Raw genomic sequence first — 14,444 nt, forward strand, 5'->3', positions numbered from 1 at the left:
GCCATTGATTTTACAAGGATACACTTTTTGATATTACAAAAAATAAAATGATGCCAATATAATTATGACAGGTGACTTTCACATCACTTTTGCCATTTTTTTTACTTTTATTTAAATAGTTATTATAGACTTATTTAGACTTAGCTAGAAATTTGCCATATTTCACTTTTGCATGCACAGACTTACTTATATATACATGTACATATGTCTATATATGTAGACATTGATATATGTATATGTGTACATGTATATATGAAATGATAAATGAAATAAATTAGTCAAGATATCTGTAAAACTTCTTCCTGTTCCAAGTCTGGTTTTCCTGAATCATTTTCATCTCAGAGTCATGGATACCTGTTACTTTCCACACAATGTCTGGCTCTGTGCCATCTTTGGAGAGACAAATGTTGTATTTTGAAATGCACGTGCAACAATCAATGAAATATGCCAAAAGTTTCCTTTAATTCTTCCATCTTGGCGATGCTTAGTTTCTGGAAGATTGTTCCCTTCTTGCTTTTTCCCCTCATCTGATTATTCTCAAAGACCCTTTCAAGTCAGATTTCCAGTTCAAAGATGCTTCATTGTGTTAAATTTCTATAGCTGGTATAGTAAATGACCCCCAATTTAGAGACTTAAAATAACACAAACTTATTATCCTATATTCTTTTTTTCTTTTTGACAGTATTGGGGGATTAACTCAGCAATCTACCACTAAGCTATACCCCTGTTGCTCAGGCTGGCCTCAAACTTGTGATCCTCCTGTCTCAGCCTCCCGAGTTACTGGGATTGTAGGCATGTGACACTTCTCCCAGCTATCCTGTACTCTTTTAGTTCAAGTCCAGAATGAGTCTTACTGGGTCACAGTCAAGGCTTGGCAGGGCTGCCTGCCTTCTGGAGTCTTCAGGGGAGAAACCACTTCCCTTCTCCTTTCCAGCCTTGTGAGGCCACACATACACCTTGGCTGGTGGCTATTCCTCCACTTTCAAAGACAGTAGTATCACACCAAGTCCTTCTCATGCTACCAAATCCCTATCTCTGTCCCTTCTGCCTTTCTTTCCCTTCCACTTTTAAGCTCCTGGTAATTGCATTGGATGCATGTGGAAAAGCCAGGATAATCCTCATCCCACAGTCAGCTGGCTAGCAACCTCAGTTTCCTTTTGCTATGTGGCCTAATATATTCACAGGTTCCAGGGTTACCATGTGGACATATTTCTGGGATGGTTATTCTACGTATCATATCAGTGTTCCCTGTTTATTTCAATGACAAAACTTTTCCAGATGATGCCAGAAAAGGAGGTGAACAATCCAGGAGTACCTTTAACCTGTAGCCAATGAGAAACCAGACATGAAGTGACACAGTCTGTCTTACATTTAAATATTAACAGATCCGGCCTCTCTTTGGAGAAATTCTAGTTACATATAGAATTGTAGAACATCGAAGACTTAGAAAAGTGGATTGCTTACATAGAGTAGCCCAGTTACATATTCTCTCTTTCTCTTTCTTCAGTTAGAACTCTGACAGCTTCTCTGTTGTGGTATTTCATTCTTTTATCTGCCCCTCCATAGGACAGAGAAATGTTAAAGTTGGCCCATGACTACCCTTGACAAGAGTTAAATGCCTACTAAAGGTCCTCAATGGCTCCTAGGTACCTACCTAACCCTGCAGGTGTCAGGAACAATACATCTAGGAAGATAACCATCTTATTAGTAGGTAGCAGGTTTTTCAATGAAGAAGGTGGCCAATCATCATGTTCCTTGTGAAAGTGCTGGTTTGAGGTTATTATCTATTCTTCATAATGAACTTGACTAGGAATTAAGCTCTTCTGTCTTCTTTTTAAAATTATTGTAGGCTTAGAGTTGATTTAAAGTGAATTTCATTAGGTCCCATTAATGTCATTCAAACCTTGAATTAAAAAATAATTTTTAGAAGTTGGGAAGCAATTGGATAAAGAAGTAAGCACAGAGAATTTTAAATGAATGTGGGTTTGTATTCATGTTAGAAGCAAAATCTTGAAATAATGATTCTCTTAATCCCCTCCCCCCAATTTTTGTTTGTTTGTTTGTTTGCCTAATTACCAAATATATCCACTTTGCTAGAATTGGTATCAAGGAACTAGTAGAGAAATAGCACTATTGAACTGTTTCTATGAATTTATCCTATGGGTAAGATTTGATTTCATGGTATCGTTCAGTATTTTCTATATAGTACTCTTTGTGTGTGTGTGTGTGTATACACTCATGCATGTCTGTGAGTGTATGTGTCTGTGCATCTGTGTGGGTGCATGAAGGAAGCACATTTAAGGTAGACACTCAAGTACTGGGCAGAGTAAGTGTTGCTCATAAGTTGTGTAGACAGATATGTGGGTCACAGACCCCTAACTGGTGCCAGAGGGGATGCAGGTCAGTAGGGACTGGCCCAGGTGGACCAAAGGGAGGTGCCAGAAGGGTGGCATAGGCAGGCAAACCCACTGGGAAACCTTGAGCTAGGTGGTGGTGCCTAGGCTAGAGCCTGACCCCAGGAAGCAGTGTTGTGGCTGGTTGGGGTTTTGAAGAACCTAAGGGCTGGCACCTGTAGGGGCCTTTTAGACCTGCCACTGAATTGTAGTCTTACTTATCAGCTGGATTCTGGCAGCCCTGGAGGCAGGCATGAAGATGGTCATTCTCCTCTAGGTGGTAAAGATAGTTCATCAGGGCCAACATGGAATCAACAGCAGCACATTCTTCTTCGAAGTCATCCTCCACACCTTCCATATCTGCTTCCACTGTCAGGCCCATTTGAGACCCAGCACCTGCTGGCTCAGGTGCTGCTGGGGCCTTGAGGTGATCACCCTGCCAAATGCCAGCACCACGAAGGTGGAGGCAGTAGATGGAACAGGGCCGCTGAGACCTAACATGAAGTTCATTATGTCTTCATGAAATGGATAGAATTGTGGAGTGTAGCCAAATGTAAATAAATATATATAAATATAAATAATTTAAAAGCTGCCAATATAATTGCTCCCCCCTCAACAAAATAGCTTAAACCTAAAGGAGTAATTTCCAGATTCAGATGAGGATTGCTCAGGACAAGTTTGCTCATGGCAGTTAGCAGCTTAATTTTTCTCAAACTAATAGTCCCATTAGAATTCAGACCTACTTTCCCATTATGGCCAGCTGGCTCAGTCTGTAAGATGCTGCCTCCTAAAAGTGAAGACCCCACATTTCTAATCTGCTACATTATATTTTGAAACTCTGAAATCAGTTGGACTCCTCACTGCTTTGGTTTTCTGAATGTGAAGCCCAAAATTATTATGAGAATAATTATTCTTGGTTAAAAAAGAATATTTAACAAAGAATGATATAGTGCCAAGAATTTTCTAGATAGGGCCCAATTTATAGTTTTACCAAAGGGACAGATTAATTCATCAATTATCAGAATGACATTGAATTTTACAGTGTTGCTTAGGACATATGTGAGGTTTTTTAAATCTTTGGAATGTACAGCATGACACCTTTCCCAAGTGAGCTTTCTTTTCACGAGACAAGGTACCAGTCCAAATGATTTTGCTGCAAAGGATGTAAGTAGTAAGTCTCACTATAAAGTAATACCAGTATAAAGTAATACTGGTGAGCAAGACCTTAATTTGGGAGCCTCAGTAAAACAAACAAATTAAAAAACATATCTTTTTAAATGCATCCTTGAAGGGCATTAAAAGATTTTCTGTCAAAATTTTGGTTGCTTTACTTATCTGTTTGAAGGAAAATCACAAAATTATTTTTTTTATACTGATAACATATGATTAATGAAAGAATATTTTAATTGAATTACCAGTGTAGTAAAGTAAAAGTTGTAGCATTATGTTTTTGTTCATTTATTTTGCAGTATGGCATGCAGCTGTACCAGAATTATATGCATCCATATCAAGGCAGAAGTGGCTGCAGTTCTCAGAGTATATCACCCATGGTAAAGATCGATTTTTTTGAACCTATATTTTATTCTATATTTATATTATGTTAATTTGCTATTACATTACAAATATATACTACAATACATTTACCATTTTCTTTTGGTCAAGTAAAGTTATACTTTGTATATATGATGTTATATTGAATTTTTTAAACTTGGATAGCGTATGTGTACAGTCTGTGATAAAAATCACAGGACATATATGAAGTATTCAATTATAATACATAATGTTATGTTAGTAAAACATTTTAAATACTTGAAGGAATGTATATTCTATGTCATTACATCATTTGAGGATTAGATTCTTAATAGGATAATTTGTAGAACATTTTCCTTGGCATTATGTGTTTTTTAAATTACTTTTCTTTGATTATGGGTTTGCTTATTTATTTTAATACTGATTCTGGGATTGTTGTAGCCTATTATAGAGATGCCAATAATTTCAAATTTTAAAAACTGTAATAAACGCATGTGCATGCTTTTAATTTCTGGCTTTCTAACAGTAATTCTTTTTTTAAGTTCCAGGTCCTTAAAAAGCAGACTGCTTTCCAGGAAATGCAAAAACTACAAGTCAAAATATAGGTCATGCATTACATTAACTATGCAGTGCTTCTCAGAGTTTTACCAAATGTAACTTGGATATTTATTTGCAGACACACACAGGCACATCTTTTACCTTCTTTAGCACTTAATTTTAATTTCCTGTGCATTAACACAGAAATTTATTTCTGAACTTAAAGTTTATATTCTGCAATTCTTGCTGCACTTCTTAATATTGAGTATATTAGAAATTCAGATGTATGTGCCTGTGTTACAAATCAGTTAATGCACATTTCTGAAAACTGTGTTTCCACTTAGGTTAAAAATGTGTTCTTCCTGACTATGACCAAGGAAGGTACATTTACCCACATGTAATGTGCCAGATGAAATGCTCAGTTCCAGGAATGTGGCATGAAATAACGTTGATTATGAAGCCCAATAGACGATATAGAAAAAGAGCCCCTATTTTGTAGTTATGTTGCTTTAAATTATGGAAGAATAACTTTTCATCTTTGTATCATATTACTTTTAAGCCCTAAAATAAGAAACTAAGGAATGTAATGAATTTTTATAATAGAAATCACTTTAAGGTGAATATTTTTTACAGTTTGTCAGCTTACTCTTATCTTTCAATCCATCTGTATATAAAAAGAATAATGAATTTTATTATCTTAATCCTTTCCTAAATCCCTCCAAGTTTCCTTTTAGAATCTAGAGTTATTAGCATGAACGTGTTAATAGCAGCCAAATGTTTGGAAGCAATTATTATTTAGTGTCCTTTTAATCATAGGAAAAAAAATTGTTATAAATAAAGTCCTTTCCATTTTCATTACTTTTGTTAGCATACAAGTGTGATATTATTCTTTCATTTTCCCATTGAAAGTCATTCTGCTGTTGATCACAGCAAATCTGAGTTTGGTTAGCCCGTCTTTGCTTATTCAACCCCATCTGTAAAAAGAACTGCTCCTTGAGTGAATCTGACTGGAATCAGGTGTGATAGGGGCAAGAGGTCCCAGTGCCTCGTGGTAAGGGCTTGTTCTACACAGGAGTTGTGACCGTAGAAGGTAGCACTTGAGAACTGTATCGATGCTATTCTTAATTTCTGTGAAGGAGAGCTAGATGTTTGGGGAGGTATTTGTGTTTACTTTTGTGTCTATGGAGAGTCCCGCTTTTCTGGATGATTACAGAGGAATCAGTGATCTGAATGGTGCTGGTGCCTCTCACCTGTCTCTGCTGCTGTCTACTCAGGAACTGTTTTCACTGGGTTACATAGAAAAGTTAGAATACTTTAGTTACCTTTCTCAAGTAACAGTATTCTCTTTTAAACTTGTCCATGTTTTGAGAAGAGAAACAACAGTTCTAGCCATAATACCATGTGACAGCCGCTCATATCAACTTTTGAAATGAGAATCATCAGCAGATATTTTAGGAAGCCAGGTAGAGTTGGTTCGTTTTAGGGTAAAGAAGGAATTTATTTGATGGAGTATCTGTTAATGTGTTCCTGGCTGGAGTGAGGAGATTGGGAGAAAATGTCTGCTCAGTTCTTTTTAGTCTTTACTTTTGACCCTGGGCTAGACATGCTAAGCTGTAGTTTCTTTCCTTTACCTCCCACTATGTGGCACTTGAAAGAACCCTAGATGGGACATATTGGTTGCTATTTTTACCATAAGCTGTGTGATCTTGGTTGGATCTCTGGTGTCCTGCAGTGTAAAAGAAGGGGGTAGTTGCATAATCTCCTGACTCTTACATCTGGGGTGTCCTTTGGCTCTGTAGGAAGCAGATGAGAGAACGATATCTAGAGGAATTCTTTGCCCTCTTGTTCAGTCATTCTGAGCTGCAGGTTTATCAAGATCCTTCAAATAGAGTGACAGAGAAAGCATGGCTAGTTATCATGTAGTTATATTGCCTAAAAACCATTTTACATGTAAACCTCACTAAAAGTGGATACAAGCAGTCTCAGAGTGCGGCCTGGGTAATCCAGGGTACACCCAGGCTTTCCTTCTTAGAGAGAAAGGCTATGCAATTAAAATCATGGATCATTTTGCTAGGGCCTACCCTGTTCATCCCCTAAGAAGAGCTAGAAAAAGGAACAAATATTTGAGAAATACAGCCAGTTCTGAATGTTACCAGCATTGCTTTTCTATGTGAAAGAAATTGAGCTGAAAATGACCTTTTGAGTTTGTCAGACTCTGCTTTACTTCCATTTCTTTGTCCACCAAAGGTAAACTATTAATTTTTCATCCACCACCTGCCATTCAGTAGACAACATTTACTACACTCCTCTTCCCTCTTAGTGTAGTTATTGTAGCAAATGGAAAATTTCTTTAATTATCTTGTATTCTCTGTTTGTCAAATAATTATGGAACACGGGATCTTATTGTACATCTGGTCCACTGTATTGGATAGGGAGAGAACAACACCTTGTTTATTTTTTTTTTCCTCACAGTATTTTTATGTTATCAGGAACTTCTCATTATAGAACCCATCTTGGCATGTGAAGTTAAAGATGTTATAAGGATAAATCTATCATCAGGATCCAGGTTAGTTACTCTGATTTGGGCAGGCGGACACTTTCCATTAATGTTGGGAAAGCAAAAGTATATCCAACTGGTCCACAGCCCAGCACGGAAGATCACGGGGTGAGAAGGGCAAACTAAGGTGTGACAGCAAATAGAGATTACTGAGACAGCATCTGTCTGGAAAGAGCAGCTGTCAGTTATAAAGGCTCCTGTAACAAATGGAAGATTGCATGCCAGATCTCTAGAAATATAGATGGACCATAATAAGATTGTCGGCCACTATCACATGGTTTGAAGAGAAAATAACAGATGCTAATAAAATGGGATGTGTGAGGCAGTGATAAAGAAACCTAATTTTTTTTTTCTTGAGGATAATGTTTTGTTTGAAGCCCACATTTGACTATAGTATCTTTTCCAAAGGTAAAGAGAGAGAGAGATAGTGTGTGTGAAAGCCACAAGTCTCCAGATGCAGGTTGGCTCATAATTTACCAGTGTAATTTCACTTGGGGTTTTGTTCTTTTATTAATTATTGAAGAATAAATGATACACACTTCCATTTAGTTTTTTTAATTTTGCTTAGTTTTAAGTTATCTTTCTAGTGTATAAGACATGTGAGACTCTTGACCACAGCGTTTGGCAATTTTCTCTTTTTTTAGTACTCACAACTCATTGTGGGATAGCATGTAGTAAATGTTGTCTACTGAATGGCAGGTGGTGGATGAAAAATTAATAGTTTACCTGTTTCTTGAAAGATGATTGCAAAATAGGACGTCAGAAAAAATAAAATAAAAATAAAATTTAGGATTTATATGTTTTACTTTCCCATTAGAGACTATGAATATAAGAAGTAATAAGCAAAAACATTGACTTTATCATTGTTTTGATTACATTTGTTTAAATATGTCTTTTCATGTCTGTGCTTCTGTCATTCAGAGTTGTTTTTGCAGCACTAACTTGGCCACCCATCTCTTCAAAAAGGGAAAAGTGTTTATATATTACATCATAAATTTTAAAAAAATTAGTTGTTGATAGACATTTATTTATTTGTATGCTGTGCTGAGAATCAAACCCAGTGCCTCACACAAGCCAGGCAAGTGCGATACTGCTGAGCCACAGCCCCAACCCCATCATAAAAATTTTAATATGAAATCTAATATAATGTATTATTATTCTGCTAAATTTCATTTTCCAAATAAAATGAAACTTGACATGATAAGCTTTCAAAACACATATTCCAATTTGCTCCTTTATAAAACATGAGTACTATTTCTAAGAAGATGTGTATCAATCCAAGTTATAGCTTTTATATATTTTGAATCATAAAATCGTGGCCTCAAAGTTGGTGGATTTGACATAAAGTTTAATACAGAGATGAGTTCAGAAGTGGTAGTTCTTTATAGCCAGTAGGAAGGGTTATTTCTTCTTCAATTGGAGTTTTGCCATATTAGGAGATAATGTGAAAAAGAGATTTGTTTTAGGGGGAAGACATGCTTTCTTTCAAAGATTTTCATCACATTACTCAACACTTAATTCAGTTATCCTAACAAATAGCCATCGAACTTATTTATCAAAGTTCTCCATAGCATCATTTTATATTGAATATGTACTTTTAACTTTTAAATTTCCTGATAGCCACTTGAGGAATCCCAGTCTCAAATTGAAGCATATTGCCAGCAAAACAGTGAACGATTACTTTTGAAGATTTTCATGACTTGCAAGTGTTTTCTGCTTTTGTTTTGTTTTTCAAAATTTTTTTTCCAGAGAAGTATATCAGAGAACTCCCTGGTAGCAATGGACTTCTCAGGTCAGAAAAGCAGAGTTATAGAAAATCCCACGGAAGCTCTTTCAGTTGCAGTTGAAGAAGGACTCGCTTGGAGGGTACTGATAATTTCACTTTCTTGAAAGAATTTTTAATTTGAGTTTGTTTCACTCCCAAAACTGAGATTTGTTTTCCCCTTCCTTGCTCAGAAAAAAGGATGTTTGCGCCTGGGCAGTCACGGTAGCCCCACTGCCTCCTCACAGACCTCTGCCACAAACATGGGTATGTCTGCTCCTAGCCATGGTCACTGAGCTGATGGGCAGCTTGACATGACTTTAGTGACATGTGGTCACTAAGTGATGGAGGGCATATATGTAGTGAAATCACAGTCACTGCAAGCAAACCTTTGTATTCATTCATTTTATTTCTTTAGCCATTCATCGGTCCCAGCCATGGTTTCACCATAAGATTTCGAGAGATGAAGCTCAGCGATTGATTATTCAGCAAGGGCTTGTGGATGGGTAAGTTTGAAACTTTTAGTGTTGAGTAGAATTTGGGTGTGGATTTTGGATTTGGTTTGGATTTTGCCAGTAAATAATAATCATTTATTCAGTACACACCAAGTGTTTTTAATTTTGGCTTATCATAACACAGAAATGACTTTGTTCAGTAAGAGTGGCTATCACTGAATTCTAGCAATATCTGTATAATAGCTAGTACACAGAGTGTGCTTAGTATATGTGTATAAATTAACAGAGAATAGGATTCTTTGTTCTTGACTACGAGCACTAATGTTATCCATTCTGTGCCAATTCTAGCATTTTAGATATGAGAGAAAAAAAAAACTAACCTTGTTTTTGGGTAATCAATGTTTTAATTTGAACAAGTAATTAATATGATTCTAAAATATGATTTACATTATGACATTATCCTTATACATTGTAAATCTTTTTAGGTATAATGCAGGGTGTATTAAGTAGAAAGCTTTTTTCTTATATATTTTGAATGTTTGCTTTTATTTCTGTTTACATACCTTTTGCTTTTTCTCTAAATATTAACAGCTTAAAAATGTGAATCTATTAAAAGATTACTTTTTGATGATTTTTTGTGTTATCTTTTAATGGGATACCATGGAGTACACAAGAGAAGCATAAAATATTTTATGAGAGATTTAAAATCTGAAGGATTTTCTTTTCACATTACTCAGTTTCAGGTACTTTAATACTGCTGAATTCCTTCTCAAATGCAGTACAATGAGAGCATTTTATTGAGGATTGGATGAGAAATGAAACTGTTGTCAGTTTAAACAACTGGAGAAGGAATCTTTTATCTTCAAAGGTTGACTTAAGAACGATGACAAGGGTTTGAGGAGATTTAATACTGACATTTGGGTAAAAAATGCATCTTCACATGGAAGATTATTAATAACAAGTCAGCATTTCACCAGACTCTAAATAAGAAAGGATTTAATATACTTCTCTGCTTGGAGCATGGTCTTTTTTTGGATATAAATTTGAACAGTGATCAGAGTTACAATCCAATGAGGTCAGGAAAAGAAAAAAAATAAGAAAGAATGATTTAAATGTTTTAGAAGATTATAATTCCCTTTATTTATGAATTTGTAACCCGGAGAAAATAATTATACAGAGTAATCATGCCTTTTTCTATTATTTTGGTATTCCTTTGGAAAGTTGTGAAGGTGTCAGGCGGTCCACCAGGTGGTAGTGGTGATCTGCTTGGGAGGGGGAAGAATTACTGCTTAATTTCCCTGTGAAATGCCCTTTGTCCTGTCTCCCAATGATGTAATGTCAGAGTCTCACAAATAAAATGGATAATTTCATCAGACATCTGTGATGCCTCAGATTTGGCTGCCTCCTTGCCCAGGCACAGTGAGATTAGTATTGGAGTCACCAGTGGGGACCACTTACACAGTGTGTTTGCCAGTAATTAATACAAAACTGGCTTTTCACTGCATTGCCAGTAAATAAGAATCCATGCCCGGCAGCCTTTTTCTCTGAGACCATTAGGCCAGTCTTCTTTTTGTAACCTGACATTAATAGAGGCTTTCCCACTGCATTCTTCAAGGTTAAAGTGCACGTTGGGTATATTTTTTTTTACTTGAAACATTTTTACTTAAACATTTAATAAACAATTAAAGATGGACTTTAAGGATATAATCATTTCTTATTTTCTGCCATGTAACAGTAGAAGCCAGAATCAACAGAAGAAAGCAGACCAAGTGTAGAGAAGGGGATAAAAAATGATTTTACTCTAAATCATTATGTCCTTTCAGGGGCCTATCATGACCCATAAACTACCTACCTACCTACCTACCTAACTATACACACACACACACACACACACTCATCCCTTATTCTTTCTCATCCCTTATTCTTCTTGGTAGTTACATGGGAATACCCAATTTCTCAGTGGAAAAAGGACAACATGAACTATTGATACCAACAGAATGTTATGATGGGTATTGTAAGCAAACAATGTCACAAACAGACTTATTTATTCTATTAAAATTACATTAGCACTGATGACAGTTTTTGTAGTATGAGATTATGTTGTAACATATCATTTACCAAATTGAATAATCATACTCACTGAATATACAGTTAAGGAGATCCCAGCTACAGCTTTTATGAGTACACGTCCTGGGTTTGTTACATGCTATGTTTCTATGAAATCTGTGAGTAAATGTAGAAACATATTGAAATTCTTCCTCTTTCTCTTTAGAGTTTTCTTGGTGCGGGATAGTCAGAGTAACCCCAAAACTTTCGTCCTGTCAATGAGTCATGGGCAAAAAATAAAGCACTTTCAAATTATACCAGTAAGTAATTTGTGATTTCACATTCGTATATTAGATATGATCTTAATGCATAAGCTTTTGGAAACTTTGTTTTTCTGTTGTTCCTTTTATTAAATATAATGTGGGAGCTTGTGCTTTGACCAGAGTTAAGTTTGGCAGAAATGGTTTTATGAGCCTGAATTAATATAAGAAATACAGGAATTGTAAAAATTAAATTTATCTTTTTTCCACGAAATGTGATTTAGCAATATTGTATAGACCCCATGCCACCTATTGTTAAAAGGCCACTAAAGATTCTTTTTTTCTGAGTTCTAACCATTTCTTAAAAAAACATTATTTTAAAACCCTTTCTTTTCTCTTTTCTCAAAGACATTTTTTTTGCTATTATTGTTGCTAGTTTTTGTTCATTTGTTTTAAATTATTTGTATAGAAATACAGGAACTGTGAAATTAGTGGACATTTAAATAATCCTGGGAACATTTTTAAATTATCTGTGACTCTGTTTTTGGCTGACACAACTTGCTTTGGGATTTTTTTTTTTTTTTTTTTTTTTTTTTGCTTCTGCTATTGTGTGTCAGCATGTGCACATATGTACATATGTGACGTGCATATTGGAATCAGGCAGAGTAAAACAGATTCAATCTACTTTCAGGAAGGTCTTATTTAAATTACTAGTGCTTTCCTTTGAATTGCCTCTTTTTGAAATCATCCAAAGGCCATATACAGTATCAACCCTGCTTCTTTGATTATTTGATCAGTGTCCCCAGCAAGTGTGAGCGTTTAATGCTAGAAGACTTCACCACCAAACAAAAAAAGTCAACTGACATTCCATTAGCATAATATTTCATTGCTTCAGAATGAATTTGCTGATAAAAATTGTATGAATAGTCATTTTTTAATATACTGAGGCATTAAGTAGACAATGTTTAGAAATAGAAATTAATTTCTGTACACGGAAGCATTAAAATCTCCTGTCTACTTTTACACTGAATAGTACAGATTTCTCTCTGTTCATTGACTCAAAATAGTTAAACTATCCAAACTAAACAGAACTCTGGGAGAATTAGATGTAGAGAAAGTGGAGGCATGTCTCTTATCCAAGGATCAGATGATACTTCTTTTAAATGTAAGTGAAGTTAAAAAAGAGAAGTGGACATGCCATGCTGTTCTCTGCACAGTCCTTAGTTTTATAAACTTGTCAATTTTGGCATGAAGACATAGGTTGCAGTGGAACAACCATCATTCTTCTGGATTCTTTACCCTCTTTACCAGCTTGTTGCTTTTCCTCTTGCAGGTGGAAGATGATGGTGAAATGTTCCACACGCTAGATGATGGCCATACTAGATTTACGGATCTAATCCAGCTGGTGGAGTTCTACCAACTCAACAAGGGTGTTCTTCCTTGCAAGTTGAAACATTATTGTTCTAGGATTGCTCTATAGCTGAACCAGAAGTGATGTGTTAAACTGTTGAAGAAAAAAGACTCCAGGGGGAAAAAATTAAAAAGAGAGCATAAATAAGGGTAAAAGCATACTGTGGTGAAAGGAATATTTCACCTGCAAGTTATGAAAATAGTTCGTGCATTGCAAATAAGCAAAAACTTGGATTGGCATTACAATCATCATTTAAAATTTGTAAGTTGAAATTAAACCTTAGGAAACAATGACTTGGAGTGTTCTTGTGTGGTTTCATATTACTGTATTTTCTTCAAATATGCATACTTCAAACATTTATCTGCTCCTTTTTAAAATATGACAGCCCTAGAATTCTTGAACACCAAATATGAAGAAGAAATCAGGTTTCAGAATGATTTTTTGCAAACTGAATTCTAGTTATAATACTTTTTTAATATTAGGAAGCATGACAAAATCTTTAGTTATTAATTAAAAGAAACTATACATGACTTGTTAATAAAACTATAAACAATTATGAATTGTATGTTCTCTGGTTTTATTATAGTCAAAAGATCAAATCATACTTTGTGGTAGCAGCTTAAAATTATTTTGAAGTAAATTGGTTTTTTGTCTATAAAACTTTCATTAAAGTCATTGAATTACTAACTGTACCATAAAAATCTATACTAGTATTGTACATATTGGTGGCAAATTGTTAATTGTACTTTTTTCATTTCTTCATAATTGGCTGAGATTATCTATTTTTAAGAAAATGATCAAAATATTGAAAAAAGTTTGATAATTTGCACACTCTTTATGATATATAAACTATGATAACATAACATTGTCACCTTAATATTTCATGTTTAACTCATGCTCTTTCAGAACATTCATTAGATCCTTTCATTAGTAATTCAGTAAACCAATCAAAATAGGTAGAAAGAAAGATTCAAGATATATGAGGATCCTAATAGGTAAATCTTTGTTCTTCTCTTTGTACCCCTTTTAGTTTTTTAGCATGGCAACATCAATATGGAAGTCAAAGATTTTGAAAACTTGAGATAGTAACCTCCCTGTTACCACTCCAAGACAATCTGGGATGTTTTCACTTTTTAGTTTTGTTTGTTTGGTTGAGTTTTGACATTGTTGTTTTTGTTGTTGTTGTTCTATTATTCTTGTTCCCAGTTTGGTGGGAAGAATAATCATTGTTCTTTAAAAAAAGAGGAGAAACAAAACATCAAGTAAACCTCATTGTTATACAAAATATTGCCCATCCCCTCTAACTGAGCCTTAAAACAATCTTGTGGGAAAGATAGGTTTTTTAAATCAATATTTCAAAACTGCATAATTCACTTTTAGATTACAAACTATACATTTTTGCTAACAAAGAACACATTCATGAAATGTGAATAAAATCAATCATCACTAAAAAAGAATTATTTATTGGATTTTTAATATTCACTTCACTTCTC

At 35.0% G+C, this 14,444-nt stretch overlaps 1 protein-coding gene across 2 annotated transcripts in view; it reads left to right on the plus strand.

Moving 5' to 3' along the window:
• Positions 1–13,244, plus strand: part of Grb14 (growth factor receptor bound protein 14) — a 113,131-nt gene extending 99,887 nt beyond the window's left edge. For both annotated transcript variants that reach the window (XM_076865791.2, XM_076865792.1), the window contains 6 exons: positions 3,863–3,943; positions 8,767–8,883; positions 8,974–9,046; positions 9,198–9,285; positions 11,507–11,600; positions 12,874–13,244. In XM_076865791.2, coding sequence (XP_076721906.1) covers positions 3,863–3,943; positions 8,767–8,883; positions 8,974–9,046; positions 9,198–9,285; positions 11,507–11,600; positions 12,874–13,020 — 600 coding nt within the window. In that variant the 3' untranslated portion in view covers positions 13,021–13,244. The remainder of the gene's footprint in view (positions 1–3,862; positions 3,944–8,766; positions 8,884–8,973; positions 9,047–9,197; positions 9,286–11,506; positions 11,601–12,873) is intronic.
• Positions 13,245–14,444: the final 1,200 nt, after the last annotated feature.

Source organism: Callospermophilus lateralis, chromosome 9 (genome assembly GCF_048772815.1).
Source record: "Callospermophilus lateralis isolate mCalLat2 chromosome 9, mCalLat2.hap1, whole genome shotgun sequence".
Taxonomy (NCBI): Eukaryota; Metazoa; Chordata; class Mammalia; order Rodentia; family Sciuridae; genus Callospermophilus; species Callospermophilus lateralis.